Source organism: Pteronotus mesoamericanus, unplaced genomic scaffold, assembly GCF_021234165.1.
Source record: "Pteronotus mesoamericanus isolate MK-2021 breed Mesoamerican mustached bat unplaced genomic scaffold, CSHL_Meso_final scaffold_21, whole genome shotgun sequence".
NCBI classification, from domain to species: domain Eukaryota; kingdom Metazoa; phylum Chordata; class Mammalia; order Chiroptera; family Mormoopidae; genus Pteronotus; species Pteronotus mesoamericanus.
This window is the reverse complement of record NW_026555310.1, coordinates 31259028-31283690: the sequence shown is the minus strand read 5'-3', so window position 1 is coordinate 31283690 and position 24663 is coordinate 31259028. Positions and strand designations below refer to the sequence as shown.

At 38.1% G+C, this 24663-nt stretch overlaps 1 protein-coding gene across 4 annotated transcripts in view; it reads left to right on the top strand.

The window, feature by feature from the left end:
- The first annotated feature begins 1033 nt into the window (after positions 1-1033).
- Positions 1034-24663, top strand: part of RIMKLB (ribosomal modification protein rimK like family member B) — a 37598-nt gene continuing 13968 nt past the window's right edge. Inside the window, exons 1-5 of one of the 4 annotated variants that reach the window (XM_054591452.1) lie at positions 1034-1431; positions 2921-3065; positions 3273-3493; positions 3651-3752; positions 16535-16762. In XM_054591452.1, the coding sequence (XP_054447427.1) occupies positions 16588-16762 (175 nt within the window). In that variant the 5' untranslated portion in view covers positions 1034-1431; positions 2921-3065; positions 3273-3493; positions 3651-3752; positions 16535-16587. Of the gene's footprint in view, positions 1432-2920; positions 3066-3272; positions 3494-3523; positions 3753-16534; positions 16763-24663 lie in introns of those variants that run through there. The other 3 variants (XM_054591454.1, XM_054591450.1, XM_054591453.1) reach the window with 3 other exon arrangements.

Sequence of the window (24663 nt, the reverse complement as noted above, 5' to 3'; positions counted from 1 at the left end):
TCATATCCAGGATCTCTGGCGGTAACAAATGACAGGTTATTTGGAAATGAATCTTCCATATGAAGTAGTACGGTCCCCCGTTGCCTTTGGTTTTATTCTTTATGATCTAGAAAAATTTAACAGAGTAGTAACGTATTTGAACATACTCATATTCTTTGCCTCCTTTTGTTTTTATGTAGAGAATTTACAAAATGCTCTTAAATATATAATTTCATTTTATTCTCACAGCAACCTTGGAATATACTCATATCTTGTCCAGGCTCTGAGGAAGTTAACTGATTTGCCCAAGGCTTCTACTGGTTTTTAAGCTGGCTGTACCACACTACCCTGCCTTTATCTTTAAAACGTGTATCGTGAAAGCTCCAAGGATATATAATATAGTTTAGAAATTTGCCTCACAATATACCAAGGCATTGTTTTTACTCCGTACAAGCAAAAGGACCGTAGGGATATTAATGATCTTTGTCACCAACCAAATCGTTGTTGCCTCCCGGATTCCAAGCGGAGGCCGTCAGAAAGGCGCGCGGGAGGCAGAAGCGTGGACACTGCGTCCAAGAGGCTTGGTGAGCCCGTTCAGAGTGCGGATGAATGCGGTCGAAAAGGGAATGTGAAAGCCCGGAGGGTGTACAACGGACAGGATTAATCTCGCGGTTTCGAGTCGGGAGCAAACCTCGCTCCCCAAGCCGTTTTCCCTTCCTTAGTGAGGACGGTTTGGAGGCGGGTGGGGAGAGCGCGTCCTCGACACGCTCTCGCGCTCCCGTTTCCCTCGCAGCGCGCGCGCTCCATCGTCACTCCGCCGCCCGAGAGGCCTGCAATGGCCGCCGGGGGGGGACCGGGGGCCTGGAGGGCAAGTCTCAGCACAGGTGTTAGACCCGCCGGCCGGATTCAGCCTGCTGGTCCAGCCCCTCGCCCTGCCGGCCACCGCCCCCTGCCTGTCGCCGCGCCGCCGCGCCGCCGCGCCGCCGCGCCGGGAGGGCGGAGCCGGGGAGCGCGCGCGGGGTCTGCACGCGGCTCTTCGGTCTAGGGCAGCGCAGGGCAGCCGCCGCCGGCGTCGTGCGAGCTGTGTAAGAGGGGTCGCGCGCGCGCGCGCGCGCGCACGCCAGGCGAGCGAGGGAGCGAGGAGTGGCTGGGTGTGAGGGTGTGAGTGTGTGAGTGTGTGTGTGGGAACGAGTGTGTGTGGGAACGAGTGTGTGTGGGAGTTGGGGTGAGGGCGACCCAGAGCGACCGCGACGCAGTGAGAAAGTGGGCGAGGGTGTGAGGGCCCCGGCCTGGCTCCGGGAGTTGCGGTGGCGGAGAAAAGAGGCGGCTCCCGGCATCCCGACCCCATCCCCCTTCTCCTCGGACCTTCAGCCCGCCCAGCAGCCCGCGCTTCCCTCGGAGGCCCCAACCCGGCTCCCTTGCCGAGATCGAGGGAGTAACCGTCCGAGCCAGGTGAGCGGTCCCAGCGCTTCCCTCCGCTGGTGCCGGGGATGAGGCGGAGGCGCGCCCCCCCCTCGGCCCCCCGCCCCGCGTCCTTTCCTCTGTGGGCAAGTTCTGCCGAATGGATTCGGTGACGAGCGAGGGGCGGGGGGCTCAGCGCGGGGAGGGAGCAGAGCTGTGCGCGCCCTCCCGGGGCTGGGGGCTGGTGAAGGCCGGGGGTCGCTTCAGAGTCTGGGGTGGTGGGGAGCGAGGCAGAACCTGGGCTTGGGTGTGCTGGGAGGGGGTCCGTGAGGCTGTGTGCGTGTGACTGGGAGGACAGCGTTGGAGGACAGCGACCTCGGGCGTGAAGTATGGTTTCCCTGTCGTGAGGGGGTGTGGTAACCCTGGGAATGCGCTGTGCTAACCTGTCCCCCAGTGTGGTATTCTCTGCTGCCCCTACTTCCATCAGACAAATTCCTGTGGTGTGACCGAAGGAGGAGGATGTGGTGTTCCTCCTGCAGTCCTGATGTTTTTAATTCCATGTTTTCTTCGTTACGTGTAAATTTTAGAGAGTGTGACTGTCATTCCTCTTTTTCTTTGATGGCCCTCTGAATAAGAATGGGGTCACGAAATAAGTGTTTGTTTTAGCTGATTTTCTTTTTTAAGCATTTGACCATCATGCGATCCTTATCTCCCCATGCTCCCCTTTAAAAAAATCCAAACTAGTTAGGGGATCATTTCAGATTTACATTCCTATGCCTGACAGCAGATTTGTAATCCAAGTATGTTATCCCATTTGTGTTTATGAATAGGAATGGGGCATTAATCATATTCTGTGAGTGGGGTTATTATATTAACCATGTTGAAAGTAACTTCGATGTAAATTCATTCAGTGTGCTGTTATTTTCCCATTCATTACGAAATTGTTTCCATATCTTTGTGGAGTTGGGTTAAACTCTAAATCTGTATGAAAAGTATATGGGCATCTTAGTATGGAAGACATTCCTTTTTTTGTGGGCGTGACATGAGGGTTATATTTATGGGTATTTGTTTTAATGGATGTAATCATTAAAATTTAAATGTTATTTAATCTCATTTTAATTCTTTCACAACATTGAGTAGTTGAAAGGTCATTTTTTTCTTTTCTTTCTTTTTTTTTTTTAAAGAACAGTTCATTGTCAAAATAAAGATATGCTAAGATATTTACTTGGAATAAAACACTCTCTGAAATTCCAGCCATGGAGATTTAAGATTTATTTCCTAACTTGCAGAATGAAAACCTCTAATTAAAAAAATGAACAGTCATGGTTACTGTGTGTTACTTGGTTAGTGTATCAAAGGGGAGGAAGCCTATTTTGTGTTGAGATAATCTTTTGTTTATTGCTTCCTATCTTGGTTAGTCCTCTTAATTTTCTTTTTTCATGTAATAGATTTAGTTGTTAGTTTGGCAACATGGCTGTTGATGTTTTTATCTTTTTCTGTCTCCCTTTTTTTCTCTCTTGTTTTCTCTTACCCCCACCAGGTGCTGGAGTCTGCTTGTCAGGGAGGGGGGCAGTCTGTGATTCTGAGAACAGAGAGCCAAGAAGGGGAACAGCAAATTCAGTCACATACCATCCTCCACTCAGTCAAGAGCCACTTTTTTCTTCCCGCCTTTCCCCCTGCAGGGGGTAAGGAGCTGCATCTCTATCTAACTTGTAGACTTGACGACCAGCTAAAATTCCACTTATCATAGTTTCTATGGGGATAGCTTTAAAAAATTTTCTCATGTTTCATAGAGTCCCGATTGATAGCATCTAGGGGTGTAGGGGAGAGTGAAATCTGGACTATCCTTTTTTTCCTTTTCCCTTCTCATTCAGTTCCTTTTTCCTCTCCAGAGGGAAATTATCAGCAACATCTTACGGTAAATCCTCTTATCCCTTCTCAGCAAAATTGTGAAGAAACACACTAAAGTGGACATTCTTTTTTCCTCTGACCAATGAACACCAACCAAGCTTCAGGCATTAGTTTGTTGGGGCACAGGATGAATCAAATCGTTTAAAATACCTCCCAATTCTTCCTTTGCCCAATTTGTATCCACCTGGGATTTGCTACTGGGGTAAGTCACTAGACTGATTTTTCAAAACTTCTCCCCTCCCTGTGAGCTGAAAGACTGAGCATCATGAACCCTGGAAGGGATTGGGGAAGGGGACCCACCAGAGTGAGTTGTTCCACACTTTGGGAAGTAGCTTTTATTATCTTCCCTTGGGGAGCAGGTATTAGAGACCTAAACTGAGTGAAAATGGGTGGAGGAAGAACTTCTATACCCACGAACAACATGTGAAGAGTGAGAGAAAACCAAACATAAAGTAAGGAGGGTGAGTTTTATTGTATGTTGCTTGCTGGCAAATGTTTTGCGGGGGGTACTTCAGTGGTAAGGATTTGTGGAGAACTTACAGCAGGTTAGTTTAAAAAGTATTCTCTGCAAGTGGGATGAAGTTATAAGCATATGGGAAAAGGGCCTTTAGAAACTGTGATACTGACTTTAAAATTTGAGGTAGTAGACTGTGATAGGAACAATGAAAGAAGTATTTTTAAATGTTAACTTTACTGACATGTGCAGTTGTTTTAAGAGGTTGAATAGGGGAGATTAGGTACAGATGTTGGGGAAATTGTCTTTCATTACTTAGGAACTGTCCTGCTTGTCATATTAAGGGTTGTTAAATAATATAGTACCTCCAAAAATATCTGTACATAATGTATTTTAGATTCATGTGCCATATGTATCTGTGTACATGTTAAGTTTGCAAAAAAGGATTGGCTTTGGCTTCATAGTAACTAATGCCATGGTGTTATTTTCAGTGTTTTCTTTTCCTTTTAAAATTGGCTTGGAGGACAAAAGCCACAGAGCTCTCCAGCTTTACTCCCTTAGATTCTGGATCTGCATGGAACCCATCTGCTTATATCATTTTTTCCTCCTCTTACTGAAACTGGTCTCCTCCCTCCCCAACTTTAATTGTTAACAAAGCCAATTATTTCAGAATCAGTCGTATAATAATGATGGAAAGTAGCATTAGGCTTGGGTTGTTTTGTTTTGAGAAATACCAATTTTTGACAGCTATGTTTAGATGGTATGGGGTATACACTTTGCCTGGTATTTAATATTGTAAACACCTATGGTTTTTTGATACCCTTTATGATTCAGTATAGCAAACTCCTTTCAAGTAACTCCTGACCTTTTACTTTTGCCTATCATATGAGATTCTCTGCTGCCCACTGGGGATAACAGCAGAGAATAAAACAGGGATTCTTTCTTTATGGAGCTTACAGTCCAGTTTCATTGATCTCTGTCATTCAGTTCCTCCAGCAATGTCTGGAGGAGCCTACTGCATTCTTATATAAAATGTGTACCAATTTGTGAATTGATGACTTAGCAAAACAAATTTGTATAAACATTGATAAGCCCCATTCATTTTTACTACCTTTCTTTCGAAAGTGGCAGCACATTACCAAGTTGTGACAAAAAAAAAAAAAACTCAAACCTACACCTTACTTAAATGGTTTAATCTATTCAGTCCCTTATGTATTCCATTCTTCTCCTTCTTTTCCCTTCCGATATTAGTTCTTGACTTCATGTTCTTCGTAATAAGGTCTCCAAAATAGAATGTGAATTTGCTATATAAGATGAAACCAGTTCTGTCAGTGTTCTGCTGTTCCATGCTTGATAGCATTTTAAACTTCGATACAATACATCTTGAAAACTACATCTTGAAAATTCATGCACGTTTGCCCAACTAATGATTTTGGAATTTCCTGATGCTTTGGAGTAATGTTAAGCATATTTATAAAACCTTCAGTTTGAGTACATTAATAGCTTTCAACTCATTTTTGAAAGTAATGTCCGAATGATCAAAGAAAATTTGGCCCAACATCTAACATGTCAAATGTAATGAACTTGGAGCTATACTGTGCATTGTGTCTCAGGGACAATTTTCAAATCTCATGCTATGTTCCAGAGATATTTTGATATAACATTCCTTTGTTAAGTGAAATCATTAGAAAGTTTATTTGCATTCCAGAGAAAACTATTTTTTTAAATTTGATAGGTTTTATATACCACAGACTTATCTTGGGAATTTTAGTAACTAAGCTACAGGTAATTTAAGCAACATTTTCCTCTATAGTTGAAAATGTGTAAAAATTTGCTTGTTAATTTGCTTATGACATTTTTATTCCCTTTTCCAATTTTTCCTATATTATGGTAAAATACACATAAGATAAAATTTACCATCTTAATCATTTTTAAGTACACAGGTTAGTGGTTAAGTACATTTGTATTGTGTAACCATAACCAGCTCTATCTCTGGAACTCTTTCATCTTGCAAAACTGAAACTCCATACCCAAAAAACATAACTTCCCATTCCCTCAATCCCCCAGCCCCTGGCAACCATCATTCTACTTTTTGTTTCTGAACTTGACTACTTTAGATACCAGAGCATAATGTCCTCAGGGTTCATCATGTTGTAGCATGTATCAGAATTTAATTTCTTTTTAAGGCATATTATGTGCATACTTCATTTAGCTTATTTATTTGTCTGACGATGGACACTTGGGCTGATTCCCACTTTTAGCTGTTGTGAATAATGCTGCTATGAACATGTGTGTACACATACCTCTTTGAGACTCTGTCTTCAGTTCTTTTGGGTATATATCTAAAACTGGTCTTGTTGGATCATACGGTAATTCCATTTTTAATATTTTGAGAAACAGCAATACTGTTCTCTGTAGCAGCTGCACCATTTTATTACATCCCCACCAACAGTTTGCAAGGCTTCCAGTTTCTCCACACCCTTCCCAACACTTATTTTCTGTTTTTTGTTTCTGTTTTTGTTTTTTTGGTAATATCCATCCTACTCTTGTGAAGTAGTTTCATGGTTTTGATTTGCGTTTTCCTCATGTTTAGTGACATTGAGCATCTTTTCTTACTCATGACATTTTTAAAATTTTTTTATTTTTAATTTCTTCTAATTTTTTTATTTTTAATTTCTTCTAATTTTTTTATTTTTAAGTCATGTTTATTCTATTACAGTTGTCTTAGTTTTTCCCCTTTTGCCCTCCCCACCCATCCCCTCACAGTCAATTCCCACTCTGTTGTCCATGATGTTCATGGGTCATTCATACATGTTCTTTGTTTAGTCCCTTCTCCTTTTTTCCACCAACATCCTCCTTACCCTTCCCGTCTGGTCACTTTCTATCTGATCCATGTTTCCATGCCACTGGTTTCTTTTGTTTGTTAGTTCGTTTTGTTGAATAGATTCCACTTATAGGTGAGATCATATGGTATTTGTCTTTCACAGACTGGTTATTTCACTTAACATAATATTCTCTAGTTCCAACCATGTTGTTACAAAAGTTAGGAGTTCGTTCTTTCTTCTTCTTTTATTTTTTAATGCAGATTGATTTTATATATTTATTTTTTTAATGTCAAGATCCATTATAAAATATTAATTTAAATCTGTTATAAAGTCTCAGCAATTAAAACAACATGACACCAGCACAGAAATAATCAGGTAGATCAGTGAACTAAAATGAGCATTGTAGAAACAAATGTATATATCTAACAATGTAATGTATGATTAAATTGATATTTCAAATCAATGGGGAAAATAAGGCTTATTCAACACAAAAGATGCATGGACCACTATTACTTGAAATAAAACAAATACAGAGCCCCATTTCACACATTATACAAAAAATATTCAGGTAAGTTAAAAATCAGTATGTAAAACCTAAGGAGTTTTAGGAGGAAATATAAAATGATATTTTCCTTACCCTGAAGTAACATATTCAAACTCTGAAGCTATATAGATATTGACAGTATGGCCATATTAAACATTTAAGGCTATACATTAATATACCTATAAAAGTTAAAGGACAAATAATAGAATAGGAAAGTATTTGCAACACATCTAAAAAAGGCTTAATAGGTTTTTTGGGGGGGGTTGTTTTGTTTTTTGGTTTAGGGAAAAAAATTCTTCAAACCTTTAATCAAAAAATGGATAAAGAATACCAAAAAGTCATTTAAAGCTTTTAAAAAACAATAGAAATAGGCAAGAAATCTATAAAAACAGGTCTAGTTTCAACAAATGATAAAGTAACAAAATAACACATCATTGTCACAATCAGATTAATAAGTATTAAAAATATTGGTAATATCAAGTATTGGTGACTGTGAAAGGAACTGGGTATTCATAGACACTTCCTTCATCTTCTTAAAGCAGTCCCTTTAGTATATTTTGCAATGCTGGTTTGGGGGAAGTGTATTCTTTTAGCCTTCTTTTGTCTGGGAAACTCCTTATTTTGCCTTCCATTTTAATTGAGAGCTTTTCTGGGAGAGCAGTCTTGGTTGAGTCCTTTGCTTTTCATTACTTGAAATATTTGTTGCCATTCTCTTCTGGCTTGTAGTGTTTCTGTTGAAAAGTCAGCTGCTAGCCCTATGGGGGCTCCCTTATACGTTACTATCTCTTTCTCCCTTGCTTCCTTTAGGATTCTCTGTTTGTCTTTGATATTTGCCATTTTAATGATGATGTGTCTTGGAGTGGGCCTCATTGGGTTCCTCTTGAATGGGACCCTCTGTGCTTCCTGGACTTGTGTGACTTTTTCCCTTCAATTAGGGAAGTTTTCCATCATGACTTTTTCAAAAAGGTTCTCTCCCTTCTTCCTCTTCTTCTCCTTCTGGTATCCCCTTATATGGCTATTACTATGTTTCAGGTTGTCCTGCATTTCCTTAAACACCTCTTCATTCTTTCTGAGTCTTTTTTCATTTTCTTGCTCTTTCTGGGAGCTTTTTTCTACCTTATCATCCAGCTCACTGATTTGATCCTCTGCTTCATATAGCCTGCTTTTGATTCCTTCTGCTGTGTTCTTCAATTCAGAAATTGTATTCTTCATTTCCTCTTGTCTCTTGTTGATAGTTTCTATGTCCTTTTTCATGCTGATATAGTTTGCAGTAATTTCCTTGTGGTTTCCCTGAAGTTTTTGGTAATTATTTATGAGCTCACTGAGCTCATTGAGCTTCCTTAGAACCATTGTTCTGAACTCAATATCTGATAGTTTACTTGCCTTTATTTCATTTAGTTCTCTTTCTGGGGAGTCCTCCTTTCCCTTCAACTGGAGGGTGTTTCTTTGTCTTCCCATTATTTGTGAGACTCTTTTTTGCTTCTGCTTTTTCAATTGATCTTTCTTGATTTCCTGACTTTGTGGTGTGAACTTCTGTTGGAGGAGACTGCTGTTTTTTCTTTCTGGATCTGCCTCTGATGATGTCAGATGTTGACCCTGTCTGACCTTAGGCAGTCTGTTCTTATTCATGACATTTTAACATCAGATTATTTTTAGCTCTTTGAGGGCTGGGACTGTGTCTTTTGTTTACCATGGTATTTTTAGGTAGAGTACATTGCAGGCACTCACATATTAATTGATTGCCTAGTTTTGTGTGTTTACAGCTGCTTTTTGACTTTGAACATTTTCGGTTTTTTGGGGGGGTAGTATACAGAAATACTTCTCAGGGATCTTGTGACAAGGAATATAAAAGTAAAACTATCAAATGTAAAATGATTTTATTATTGTAAAAAGGAAGTTCCACTTAAAAACAGTACCGTTGATTGCTGATACATGCAAACCTTGATGGCAAGGGAATAATATTCTTTTACCTTTTGAGCAAGGTATGATAGACTGTATTTGTGAAGGTAAGGTTCATTGGCTTATAATAAAGAATCCCGAAATATCACTGACACAAACAGGATAGCAGTTAATTTCTTTCTTATATAAAAGAGGAAGTAGGCAGTCCAAGGCCATGACACTGCAGAATTGTTAGGGATTCAGGTTCTAACACATGGTTGTGCTTTTCCTAAAGTTGATTCCTGTCCTCATATTCCAGATGGTTGTTAGAGCTGTAGCCATAACATCCACATTCCAGGTTCTGGTTGTTTTGTGTTTTTAAATTGGTTGTTTCCTTGTCTTGGATATGCGATGAGGTGACACGTATCTACCTACACCTCCATCTTGGCCAGAACTCTAAACATTGACATTATTTTATAATAAGTGGCATCTTAGTTAAAGGATATGATTATATAGGAAATACTTAGTTTCAGAGGGACATTCTTTGATGATCATGTATTGATAAACGTTACCAGTGGGTAATGGGATAACTGGACTAACACTATTGGGTGTTTCTGAGGCTCTTCTGAGCTTTTCATCTTATCATTTACTTATATCCTGTACCTTTAATATCTACAAAAATCAGCCCTGGCCAACGTAGCTCAGCTGGTTGGAGCATCATCTTATAGTCTGAAAGGTCATGGGCTCAATTCCTGGTCATGTCACATACTGAGGTTGTGGGTTTGATCTCTAGTAGGGGCACATATGAGAAAGCAACCAATCGATGTTTCTCTTTCTAGTTGATGTTTCTCTCTCCTTCCTCTTTCTAGAGGCAATGAAAAACTGTCCTTGAGTGAGGATTTTAAAAAAATACTACAAAAATCACCCTCCCCCAAACAGGGTGTTTTCCCTTTCCCCCTATCTTTCTTCTTAATGCTTTTGTGTCTCTACCACTTATTCACATTCTTTCTCATTTCTAAGAGCAATTTAGATCTACTTCCGATGGACTTTTGGATAAATGAAAAGAGGATAAAATTATTTATTTCTATGTCTGTATCTATATATTATAGATAGATAGATATAGATATCCTAAATTGTGTTTTGTTTCATTTGGGGTGGATTGAAAAGAATTGGAGACATTAGAGTTCAATGAGAGTAAAATCCTTGGTTAAAACCTGAGGCATTACAAAGTTGGCATTAAAAGGTACAGTTTTATTAAGTTGCATGATGCGCGCGCGCGCACACACACACACACACACACACACACACAGAGGGAGAAGGAGATAAATTTTAAGGAATTGGCCGTTGTCTCCTGTGATTGTGGTACTGGCAAATTCACAATATGTGGGGCTGGCCAGTAGGCTGGAAACTCAGGATTTCTGCTGTTGTAGTCTTGATGAAGAGTTTCTCTGGGAAAACTGTTGTAGTCTTTAGTCCTTCAATTGATTGGATAAGGCCTATCCATATTATAGAGGGTAATCTCCTTTACTTAAAGTCAACTGATTGTGTGCCAGTACCAGGCTATTTTGATTACTATTGCCTTGTAATATAGTTTGATAAATAGGTAGCGTGATTCCTCCAATTTTGTTTTTATTTCTCAGGATCGCTGTTGCTGTGCAGGGGCCTTTTGTCGTTCCATGTAAATTTTTGAAATATTTGTTCTGTGAAATATGTCTTTGGAATCCTGATAGGAGTTGCATTGAATCTATAGATTGCTTTGGGTAGTATGGACATTTTAATGATGTTAATTCTTCCTAGCCATGGAAACACAGCATGTGCTCCCACTTATTTGTATCATCTTCAGTTTCTTTCTTCAGTGTCTTATAATTTTCTGTATACAGGTCTTTTACATCCTTGGTTAGGTTTATTTCTAGATATTTTATTCTTTTTGAAGCAGTCATGAATGGGATTGTTTTCTTAATTTTCCTTTCTGTTCATTATTGGCATATAAAAATGCAACATTTCTGGATAATAAACCTACATCTTTATAGTCAATATTTGACAGAGGAAGCAAGCACATACAATGGGCTAAAGATAGTTTATTCAATAAATGGTGTTGGGAATATTGGACAGATACGTGCAGGAAAATGAAACCAAACCACCTTCTTCTATCACACACAAGAATAAATTCAAAGTGGATCAAAGACTTAAATGTTAGACCTGAACCATAAAAATCCTAGAAGAAAACATAGGCAGCAAAATCTCGGATATTGCTCATAGAACATTTTTATCAAATATATCTCCTCAGGCAAGGGAAACAAAAGTAGGGGGAAAAAACCAAATGGGACTACATCAAACTAAAAAGTTTTTGCCCAAGAAGGGAAAACATCAACAAAATGAAAAGACAGTCCACAGAATCGGAGGACATATTCGCTGTATATCTGATAGTGGGTTAATATCCAAAATTTATAAAGTACTTACAAAACTCAACACCAAAAAAACAAACAACCCAATTAAAAATGGACAAACAACCTGAATAGACACTTCTCCAAAGAGGATGTACAGAAGGCCAATAGACGTAGGAAAAGATGCTCAACGTCACTAATCATCAGAGAAATGCAAATTAAAACCACAACGATGTAACATCTCATACCTGTTAGAATGGCTATCGTCAATGAATCAACAAACAACAGTGCTGGCAAGGATGTGGAGAAAGGGGAGTCATTCCTTTTGCAGTGTTGGTGGGAATGCAGGCTGGTGCAGCCACTGTGGAAAGCAGTATAGAGATACCTCCAAAAAATTAAAAATGGATCTGCCTTTTGACCCAGCAGTCCCACTTCCGGGAATATATCCCAAGGGACCCAAAACACTAATTCAGAAGAACATAAGCACCCCTATGTTAATTGCATCATTGTTTACAGTCACTAAGATAGGAAAGCAGTCCAAATGTCCATCCATAAATGAGTGGATTAAACAGCTATGGGACATTTACAGAATGGAATTCTACTGAGCCATAAAAAAGAAGAAAATTTTACCCTTTGCAACAGTATGGATGGACCTGGAGAACATTGTGTAAAGTGAAATAAACCAGTCAAAGAAAGGATACTGTATGTTTTCACTCATATGTGGAATGTAATGAACAAACTCAGCTAACAAGCAAATCAGAGACAGACTCATAGAGGGAGAACAGATGAGAACTAGTCGGGCGGTAGTTAGGGGGCGGAGGGATTGAGCAAAAAGGAAAAAGGAGTCACGGATGTAGATAACAGTGTGGTGATTGCTGTGGGGGAGGGAGGTATAAGGGGACTAAATGGTAATGGAAAAAAATATGCTAAAGTTTAAACTTCAACAACAACAACAAAGTCAACTGATTGTAGATGTTAATCACATTTACAATGCAAAATACCTCAACAGCAACATGTAGACTAGTGTATGACCAAACAAATGGGCACCATTGCATGGTTGGAGAGAGAGATTTAGTAGGTCATGATATATTCAGGTTTCAATGGTAACAGTAGAAACCCAACTGAGGATGACATTTCTGGGGAAAGGAGAGAAGGGTCTGAGAATGAAGTCTGAGGGTTATATATAGGAGAGCTGTTAGGAAAAAGTCACAGAAAAGGAGACTATGAAAGAGTGCCTATAACTCAAGATACACATTTATTATTTTTCTCTACAAACCTGATGGAATTTCATATCCAAGACAGAATGATACCATTGAAAACACATCTGTAGAAATTGCCAAATGGAATAAGTTTTAGTTTATATATTAGTTATTAGTATTCATTTTTTTCTCCTAACTTTATTCTTTTTTAGGCTTTTGATTCTGGGTTCATATGCTGTGTTTTTATCTAGAATAAAATGACTTTTCCTAATAGTAGTAAGGTGTGCCTTGGTGTCTTCATGGTAGATTGTGATTTTGCTTTTTTCCTACCAGAATAATTACCATTGGGAAAGGGGCCTCACAAGAAAAATAAATGAATCACTTTATGATTCCCATTTAATTAGCTTTGCCTAGGCTATTTGAAGATGACAGTGATTTTTTATTCATATTTTTTTAAAGTTTTTATTTATTTATTTTTAGAGGGGAAGGGAGGGAGAAAGAGAACAAGAAAACATCAATGTGAGAAACATCAACCAGTTGCTTCTCTCATGCCCTCAACTGGGGACTTGGCCTGCAACCAAGGCATGTGCCCTGGTCAGCAATTGAATTGGCGTCCTTTTGGTTCACAGGCCACCGCTCAGTTCACTGAGCCACATCAGCCAGGGTGACAGTGATTTTTTTAAAATGGTGTGCCTATCCAGAAGTTTGCACGGGAAAACTATCTCTAATATAAAAGGAAATTCTCTTTGAATTTCTTTTTATTTCAAAACTGCTTTAGCAGTTAATCAGCATTTATTTGATAGCTGATATATACATGTACATTGTTTTTCTTGATACTCGGGAAATAAAGAAATATAGGGTGGAAATTAGTTGATCTGAGTTTATATTCTAAGAGGAGAGATATTTTTGTGTATATTTGGACAGCATTTGCAATTGCTATATTTAGGTTACACGGTTGGAGAATAAACTCTTTTCTCACAGATATATTACTGGGTAACCAAACCTACTTTTTCAAATGCCAGAGGGGAAAGAACAGTTTTTAGAGACTCTTTTCTGTATTTTAAAGTAGTAAATGTAAAATTTGAACTTTTTTGGTAAGACTCAGAGCTGTCATTTGCCTGTGTGTACTCTTGGGCTCCTGTACTGTGTAAATTTATGTTTTTGACTTCTTACAAGCTTTTTTGTTTTTTCTTTTTTCTTGATGTTAATGGGTGGAAAAATAGATGTTTTTAAATAATAGGGGGAGGCGGAGGCCATCGGAGAGGGTGTCAACTTGCTGGTCCCTTTCTGGTGCACAGGAAGGCATTGGTGGGTAGGCCACATGGGTGGGGATGGTGATAGGGATGATGAGCCTCTGCCTTCGGGGTTGGAGAGTCTTCACCTGGCCATTTCTTGGGTATGGTTAGATGTGAATCTCAGTGGACAACCTTAAAAAGGCAAGCAGCCTCTGCAGCAGCAGCTGTGGGCACTGAGGATGGCCAGCCACTCATCTTGTGGAAATAGGAATGGGCCAGTGGGCAGGGGAGAGGTTGTGCCCTTTTATTCCCTGGCCATAAGCTGGTCTCTGAAGATCACTAAAATTTTAGTGGATAAAAAGTCTGAGCAGGTGTCACTTGATATCAGCACCAGTGGAACCTTAATTAACAAGCTGCAAGTTGTTAAGAAGTAGATGTTCCCTTTACTAACTGGGAATGTCATCTATGGGGGGTACAGGAATGAGTTGGAACACAACATGGCATACTTCTATGAATCTTTCCGTGAAAAGCAAGATAACACAAGAACCTTTTGAAGCATATAAAGAAAATGAATTCCACGTGAAAAAGGTAGCTCAGTTCCAAGTGCGGTGATGACCCTGTCATGTTGTATGCCACTTAACAGTCTTTGAGAAATGAAAGCCATTGGAACTTATGTTGGACCTCTTCAACACAGCCTCCACCTCTTTCATAGTCATCTTTTGTAGGTCGAGAACATTCTTTCAGTTCCACATTTTGGGTGCAGGCATCCCTTCTGAAGGGATGTTGTCCAGTTGTGGCAAATGTTATCTTCAGTTTTGCTTCAACTGTCTCAGAGAGGGAACATCATTTTCTTCGTTAGAACCCCAGGATTAAGAGAATTTGAGCCCATTAAAAAGAAAATAAGTGGAGATGAGGAACCTAATCTGAAGCTGCAGTTGTTTGTTGCATGCCAGTATGGAAACACCTGAAATTTATGATGCTGTGAAGCCAAATGACATGGGATGCTCTTGTGCTTCATCTGTCCAGAGTTGCTGCAGAACTGTGTGAGATTGCAGTCCTGGAATGCTTTTTATTGCCTGACTATAGAATCACTGAAAACACCACGTTACAGCCTGGGCATTTTTTGAGAGATGACATGCCAGTATTGGCAGAATGTTCCTGCTTTCCAGTGCCCATGGCTCTAACATCTCATCCTGGTTTCTCTTGGGGCCACAATTTCCGTGTAGTTTTATACAATGAAATTCAGCCATATTGGTGAAAAGACAACAATGTTCAAGAACTAAATGTTAGGGGAGGCACAGAGATGGCTTTGGAGTTTTGGAGGTCAAGGGCATGGTGTTTCAGTAACTACCCAATATAAATGTACAAGGGCATTTTTATGGTTAGTCTCTCAAATGAACCTGGGATCTCTATAGTAAGTACTCTGGTTTGACTTTTGTGGAGTCTTTCAGAGTAAGACCCTTCCTAGTGCCTGGGAGGCTTTGTAAGGCCACATCCTGTCTTCCTAGTGTGTAAGATGAGTTATTACCATATCTTACCTAGGGTTCGAGTGGATATGTTCTTGATCACAGCTATGGAACAATGGCACAGAGAGCAGGAGGCTCAGCATGAGGCACCCCCTTTGTGGGTTACTTGGGTCTTGGACTGATGCTTCACAGCAGCTGAGAGCCCAGTCCTCCCTTGCTTTTCCACAGCTACCAGCCCCTCTCTCCTGCGTATCTCCCGTGTTATTTTATTCCTTCCCTACTTTCCAATGAGTGATACCTTTGAGGTTGTGGGGGTAGACATGGCAGGCCGCCAAGGTTTGGCGTGTGTGTGTGTGTGTGTGTGTGTGTGTGTGCATCTGTTCTGTGCTGTGCTTCTGTGGAGCAGACCCTTGTGGCTGAGACCCTGGAGAGCATGTGAATAGTGCATGAGGGACCAGTTCTAGCTGCTGGTATGCTGGAAGCCATCTATCTGTATGGTCATTGCTTCCTCTAGTCCTTGCCCTTGTTCTTTCCTTCTCTGCCAGGTTTGCCATGTCATCTGGAATAATACGAGAAATTTTAGTTTTGAAAAGATTTCTTCTGTTGAAATCACCTGTTATATTTTTCAGTAAAACTTACAATTTTTCATTTCTCAAGAAAATGATTTCAACTGTTGTCTTGCTCATGATGGTAAACTCTGAGAAGCAAAATTCTGTTTATAGGAGAAAGTCCTTTTTCACATGCTAGTAAACAAGCTGTTTATTTTTTAAAATTCTATTTAAAGAAAAGAAAAACACCAAGTAAGAGCATACTGTTCTGATTGAAATAAACACATTTTAGTGAATGGACTTGAGTTTGTAGTTGTAGGAGAGCTATGGGAGTATGTTATTGATGATCACAGTCACTATTTTATATCAAGATAGGATTTGCATTTTGCGGGGGGGAATAAACCTGTACCTAGACAATATATAATATAGGGGATGACATTGAAAGTGTGTGATAAGTGACCTGCTGTAATTGTTGAAACTGCAGTGCTTGCTTCCCCAGTGAAAAATGGAGAAATCTTATTTAAGAGCAGGTTGTCAATTTCCATATTTCTAGTGGCATAAAAATTTTTAATTTGAATGAAAGGGGAAAAGTCATAATATTACCGTTATCCTATTTGTATAGTTAGTATGTAAATGCAGCATTTATTTGTGTGAAAGCCGGAAATTAAGTCGATTTCTTGATTTGTATGTGTATTTTCTCTCCCATCCAGAAAAAGTTTGCCTTCAGGAGGAAATAATCAGAAAAAGGAAGAATAAGATCAAGATGTGTAGCTCTGTGGCTGCCAAATTGTGGTTTTTGACAGATCGACGAATCAGGGAAGACTATCCCCAAAAAGAGATTTTACGAGCACTAAAGGCCAAGTGTTGTGAGGAGGAACTGGACTTTAGGGCTGTGGTGATGGATGAGGTTGTGCTGACAATTGAGCAAGGAAACTTGGGTAAGTCTGTAGTAAGTAATTTTTTGGATTAAAAAATTAGTATATGGTGACTCTGCATGTTTCAGGGGTAATTAGGACAAAGGCATCAATAATAGCCTTAGCATACTAAGTATTAGCGAGTCTTAAAATCTAGTATATTTTCTGAAAGAAATGAAAGCATTGGTATTAAACCCCTTATCAGTTAGGAAATAATTGGGAGGGAAATTAAAGATAACCTACAGGTTGTCTTCATTATTACTATCTTTAGTTTTAAAATATCTTGTAATTCATGGGGTGGGATCCTTTTAGCAAATGAATCAAAATCCATGTGTGATTCTTTCTTTTTTCTTTTCTTTTTTTTGGGTTTTATTTATTTATTTTTTAGAGAGAGGGGAAGGGAGGGAGAAAGAGAGGGAGAGAAACATCAGTTGGTTTCCTCTCGCACGACCTGGCCCACAACCCAGGCATGTGCCCTGGTGGGGCATTGAACTAGCACCCTTTTGGTTCACAGGCCGGCACTCAGTCCACTGAGCCACACCAGCCGGGGCTATTTATTTATTTTAGAGTGGAGGGAAGGGAGGGAGAAAGAGAATGAAAGAAACATTGGTGTGAGACAGAAACATCTGTTGGTTGCCTCTTGTACATACCCCAAGTAGGGACTGAACCTGAAACCCAGACATGTGCCCTGACCAAGAATTGATTTGGCAACCATTCAGGCATTAACTCTTTAAATATTTGGTGGCTTTAACCAGTGAAGCCATTAGGTCTGCTGGTCTTGATTCATTGGGCTAATTCTGGCTCCTTGACACTTTTTCATTATTCCATTAATAGATAAACCTATCCCCAAATAACACAGTTATTTCATATAATTAAAACATTTTAATATATTCTGAACATTTTTTCTTAAATATTCCTCTGGAAGTTTGCTCTTAGTTAACAGTTTGAAAGACCTAATATATACAAATCATAGCACTAGGAACCCTAGGTCTATGTCTTTTTTTTCTCTTTTAAAAATTTTGTTTGTTTATTTTTTTAGAGTAGTGGAAAAGGAGGACAAGGAGAGGGAGAGAAACATCAATGTGTGGTTGCCCCTTAAATGGGACCTGGCCCATTACCCAGGCATGTGTCCTGACTGGGAATGGAACCAGTGACCCTTTGGTTCACAGGCCGGCACTTAATCCAGTGAGCCACACCAGCCAGTGCTCTTTTTATTTTTATAAAATACTGATAGCTTTATATAGTTTTAATTATACAAAAGAGAAAAAGTATCCAATGTAAAGAGTAAATCAAATATCTGAAATTTTGCTGTTCATATATTGATCACACATACACATATTTATAACATACATACTGTTCTTTAAATGTTTTTCACTTGTCAAGTGAGTGTAATCTGTGTGCCAAGATACTGTACTAGGTACTGGGAGATGTAGAGTTTAGCAAAATATAATAGTCTGTTGGTAAATGGGAGACATGGACATTATGCAAAAGCCAAGGAAATAGTTACACACTAAGTGTTATAAAAGGAAAGTACAGTGTGATGTGAGAGAATACACCAGTAAATCTCATTAGATTGGGGGAGTCAGAGAAGGTCTCATTAAGGAAGTAACACTAAAACCTGAAGGATGAGTAGCTGTTATCCAAGGGTAGAGTGAGAGGAACAGTATATGCAGGCTTTAAGTAGGATTCCTTTGCTGTAAATTCCTGGAGGAGGAATTACTGTTCATTGCCAAAGTGTTCCAGAAAGGTAATATTAATGCATACTTTTCCAATAGTCTTTCCAGTGTGGGGGTTTTCATTTTAAACAATTTAGGGTTAGGGTTAACTAGACAAGGAATGGCCGTATTCTGAACAAGGATTCTGTATGGTATCCTATACAGATAATCATATATGAAAGTGACAGTTTTCTGGTTTCTATGTTTTTAATTTACTTTTCTTATTTTATTAAATTAAATAGTGCCTCCAGTGTAATGTTGACTAAAAATGATGATAGTGAACATGCTTGTCTAATGCCTGATCTTAGAGAGCTGCAGTTTTGTTCCGATAAATAAACCTGATACTTAATGTTCTTCCCTGCCTCCCTCTCTGTCTTGTCTTCTCTTCTTTTCTTTCTCTTTCTTCTTTTCTTTCAAATAACCTTTACCAGGTTAAAGTCCCTTCTCTTACTACTGTGTTTCTTTTTTTTTTAAGCCACATACTCAAAGTTAATGGTCTTTGCTTTTAGCTATTCTAGTGGGTGTGAAATGGTATCTTAATTGTTTTCATATCCCCACTCAGTAATGAGGTTGAGTATCTGTGTGTATTTGTTTAGGTATACAATGTTTAGGTGTCCTCACCTATAAAATGCCTGTGCAAGTCTCTCATCCATTTTGCTATTGGACTGATTATTTTATTGTACTGTTGTAAATGTTTCATTTGTGGCTTGCCTTTTAACTTTCTTTTTTTGTAATTGTAAAAAAATTTTTTTATTACTGTTTAACATTTAATATTAATTTGTATTAGTTTCAGGTGTACAGCATAGACAAGCATGGTTATACTTTCCCTGCTATTTGTAGTATCCAGCTAACACCATGCATAGTTTTTACAATGTTATTGACTATATTTTCTGTGTTGTACTTTACATCCCCATAACTGTTTTGTAGCTAACAATGTGCACTTCTTAATCCCTTCGCCTTCGCAACCAGCCCCAAACCTCCTGCTTCTTTAGCAACCATCAGTCGGCTCTCTGTATCTATGAGTCTGTTTCTGTTTTGTTTGTTCATTTATATTCTTTAGATTCCACATATAAGTGAAATCATATGGCATTTATATTTCTCTGACTGACTTATTTAACTTAGCATTAATACCCTCTGTTACAAATGGTAGGATTTTATTGTTAAGATTGTGTAATATTCCATTGTATATGTACCAAAGCTTTTTTATCCACTTATTTATTGATGGGCACTTGGGTTGCTTCCATAGCTTTTGTCTTTTACACATTCTTAAAATTTTAAGATTTTATTTATTTATTTTTAGACAGAGAGGAAGGGAAGGAGAAAGAGGGGCAGAAACATCAATGTGTGGTTGCCTCTCATGCGTCCCTGGCTGGGGTCCTGGCCTGCAACCCAAGCGTGTGCCTTGACTGGGAATTGAACTGGTGACCCTTTGGTTCACAAGCCAGCACTCAGTCTACGGAGCCACACCAGCCAGGGCTGTCTTTCAACATTATTAATAGTGTCTTGGTAAATAGAAGAATTCACTTTTAATGTAGTCTAACATCTTATTGTTTACAGTTGATTCTTTTTGTTCCTTGTGCTAAAAAGTCTTTCCCTACCCTGAGGCCATGAAGATACCCCTTTGCCCGCTTTTAGAGAGTATATATTTTTGACATTCACATGCATATTTATAATCTACCTGAAATCCATTTTTGTGTATGATGATAGGTAATGGTAAAGTTTCATTTTCTTTTCATTTGAATATTTGATTGTCCCAGTACCTTTTACTGAGGAGACTGACCTTTCTCTCTTGGTCTTCTGTGTTTCCTTTGTAGTAAGTGAAGTTATTTGTATATATAGTAGATGGGTTTATTCTGTTCCTTTGTGCTAATTGTGCCTCTTTTCACCAATACCACACTGACTTAATTACTATAGTGTTAGGATATCCAGTAGAGTAAGTGTTCTCTCACATCTTTAAGAATATCTAGCAAGTCATGTTCTGTTGCATTTATATATAAATTTTAGAATTAGCTTGTCATGTTCCACAAAAATACCATCTGAAATTTTGATTGGAATTGTATTGAATTTATAGATCAATTTGGGAAGAAATGACACATACTGTTGAACCTTCCAACATGTGAATGTGTGCATGGTCAGTCTTTGTCTCTGTCTCTGTCTCTCCCTCTCCCCTACCCCCACCCCTCCTTCCTTGTATTTAATGCCTGTAATGTTTTATAGTTTCACCCACAGAAGTCTTGCACATCTTTTTAAGTGCATCTCATTCCTGTGAATTTTATATTTTTTCTGCTATTTTAAATGGTACAATTAAAATTCTTTTACTTCTAACTCATTGTTGCTGTTTGAGTTTTATATAATATATTGACAGTAGCTCACTTATTTCAATAGTTTGTGATAGATTCTTTTGGATTGCACGTGCTTTCAAAACAAGTGTCATCGGCAGGTAATCAAGAGTTTTAGATTTCCTTTCCAATCTTTACATCTCACTTTCTTTTCTTGACTAATTGCACCAAATAGAACCTCTGGGACAATGTTGGATGAAATAGTTATAGTGGACATCCTAGTCTCATTTCTGGGTTCAGAGGAAAGCTTTTAGCATTAAACCATTAAGCATGATATGACCTGGAGGATTTTTCAAGTTATCCTTTTTCATATTAAGGAAATTTCTTTCTACTCGAAATATGCTAAAGAGTCTTTAAAATCCTGAATACTTGAATTTTATCAAATAGTATTTATACATCTATTGAATGGTCATGTTTCGTTTTTATTGCAAATTACATGATTGGTATTTACAAGTTAAAGCAACTTTTAAATTTTTGGAATAAATTCAACTTGCTTAAGATTGTTATATGCTGCGTTTAATTTAATATTTTGTTGGAGATTTCTATATTTATGTTCATGAGTGAAATTGGCTTGTATCTTTCCTTTCTTGAAATGTCATTGTCGGTTTCTGCTAAGTTATGTTGTCCTGTTTTATAACAGGTTGGGGAGTGGCTTTTATTTTTGTTCCTCTCCGTTTTCTGGAAAGATTGTGTTACGTTGGTTTTATTTCTTCCTTAAATGAATGATGGAATTTACTTTAAAAAGCCGTTTGTGTCTAGACATTTCTTTGTGGAAATGTTTTAATTAATGGTTAATTTTCTTTAGTGATTGTGGAGTTTACTCAGATTATGGTTTCTTTTTTTTAATCCTCACCCAATTAAACCCAATTAAGTTTTTACTTAATTAATTAATTTTTTTAATTTATGTTAGAGAAGAAGAGGGAGGGAGGGAGAGAGGGTGGAAGGTATGGAGGAAGAGAGAGATCAGAGAGAAACATTAATATGTGCCCAAACCAGGGATCTATCCTGCAGCCTTTTGGTATATGGATGATGGTCGACATCACCCAGCCAGGACCAGATTATATATTTCTTGTGGCAGTTTTGATAAATTGTATTTTTCTAGGAAGTTTTGTACATTTTATCTAAGTTTATTTGTTCCTCCCCCCCCCCATCAATTTTATTAGAGACCTACAAATTTATGTTTTCTAGGAACCAGCTTTTGGCTTGGCTGATATTTTCTATTGATTCTTGCTTTCTATTCCATGAATTTCTCCTCTTTTAAATTTTCTTCCTTCTACTTTGGGTTTTTAGATGTTAATGTAATTTGACTTATCATTGGTGTTTTGAGTTTGAGTTAACTAGTTTTTCTGCAGAATTTATAGGGACAATCTTGTTTTAGGCCATATAGTTTCAGAGTCAGGCCAGGGTTTAAAGACCTTCTCTGCTTCTTAAAAATTGTTAGACAAGTTCATATTTCATAACCGAGCACCTACTATGTGCCAGATGGTGCTGAGGATATAGCAGTGAACAAGATGGTCAGATTTTTAATTTCATGGTACTCACTTTCTAGTTTCTCTAATCTCGGTTTCCCATTTGCAAAAGCGGATGAGGGATGACAATGATGATTAAGAGTTATTATGTGCCAGGCACTTCTTCACTAATGTTAACTTAGTTAATCCTCACCTCAACTCTATAAAGGAACTACTGTTACTATACCTATTTGACAGATGAGGAACCTGAGGCACAAAGAGGTTACGGAACTTGCCGGAGGTTATACAGTGGATAAATGGCAGAGTTAGGATTTGTGTCATTGTTACATGCCAGAAAGTATCTTGTAAAGATCTGCTCACATTGTGTTTTGACCTTTGCTACCTCATCATCATTATTGCTTGCTATTTGGGTTCTAAATGAAACATTTGAGGGAAAAAATCTGAATCTCCTACTTTCCCAATAGTTTTCTTCATAATGTTCAGTATTCAAGGAGTTTAATGTAGTCCCCCACTTTGTTATTTATTACTCTATAGCTTTTCGTTTATGTTGATTAATATTTATAGTATATTTATTTAAAATTATATGGTAATATAAATATCTTTACATTTACTTATATATTTTTATTCATACTTACAGCTATTCAGAAAATTTTGATATATCATGCAGTTGTGATGGCTAAAAGTTGGGTAGAACAGATTGGTACAAATATTTATCTTTACCCTGGAGCCACTGGTAAAAGTAAGTTTATCCTTTTTCAAAAAGGACTGAGGGGCTCAACATTTAAAAGCAGCTTTGCCTGTATTACCAAGATGTTTTGCTTCTTTTCTTCCCTCTTCTACAGTACGCTCTTGCCAGAAGGTTACAATAAGTGTTTATGGCTGGCTTCATTACCAGTGACTGTATAATTACATATTTCCCCATTTATCTTCTATGTAGCTTTTCTTTACCATTTCAGTAAAAATTGCTATTTATGGGTAAAGAATATATAATAGGTTGGATGTAGTATTTCAGCTTTTAATTTTCAAATCACATTAGGATAATTGTAAGAAAAAAGCTTTATAAAAACAAGTTTTTATGCTGCATTAGGAAAATAGCAGTGAGTTCTTAGGCATCAAATTAAATAAACCAGATATGTTTGATTGGGGGTTGAGGACAAAAGGGTTCTCTCAGGTTATATTGCTAGAAACTAACAGATATTATTTGCCAGCAACCTACCCCACTCACCATTGTAAACTTGAGTAATGGAAAGCCACTAATAATTATTAAGGACTTAGCATGTATCAGTCATTTATTATTAAGTGCTTTACAGCATATTCCTCCTTCCATTCTCCTCAAAACCCCTCAAGTGGGGCTAGGATTTTATCCCAGGTTTCAGAGTATCTTAAGGTAGGTGCTCAGCAAATATTTTTGAATGAATGAGTAAATGGATGAGTCCCTTGAGGGTATTTTGTCTTTTTGTTTTTCTGTTTCATGAAGTATTTCTCTTGAACAAATTTCTTTTATTACTATCTTAGAAAAGCTGTAAAGAATGTACTCAAACATGTAGAGCTTGAATGTTAGTCAGCATTTGTGAAATCTAAGGAGGTGAATTATAGCTAGTGTCATTAGCATTCTCTAAATTGGATATATCTTAACTTCCTTTTGCTCATTCTTGTGATAGAGTTGGTTATCTTCTCAGATTCTATATTGTTTGAAGACAAAAAATGCTTTAAAAATGGACAGCTAATGATTGCTTTGCTTGTTTGCTTGCTTCCTATCTCCCTGTTTTCTTTCTCCTTTCTTTTCTCTTTTATTTTTTTCAAATAAGTTATATTCAATTTATTTTAATTAAAAAACAGTTCACCCATTTGCTGTCTTTTTTTAAAACACGTGACTGCTGCCGTGAGGCAATCCTCAATGATAATGAGGCCCGTAGTTATAGATAGTAGTCTTCCTTTTGTTTCTTTCTGTACCACTGATGAGAGTCAGGGAAAAGAATTTTATTGGTTCTTCATCATTCCCAAAAGAACTTACCTTTTAAGAAAAAAAAAATCTATTTTAGGATTAATAGCTAGATAAGACTTGGAAACAAATGAGAAGGAAACAGGATTACTGACGATGTTAAAGAAGGATATTTTGATAGGACACACAGGTACTAAAGCCATATACTTTTAAGAATGGATTCTTAAACAGTGGCATTTGCTACTAGTACCTAAGAGATGTCACTTTGCCTATTTTGGCTCATGCTCATCTGTCCATACCTGCTCTTCTTTCCAGCCTTTGATCACCTTCTGCTGGCCTAGAATAACAAAGTGTGTCTTTCTGTTACTGGAGACATTGGATTTCTTTCCAGCCTCAATAGTACCCACATAAGTATACTATGCAGATCTGACTGCACTTCATATAAAGTACTCCCATATTC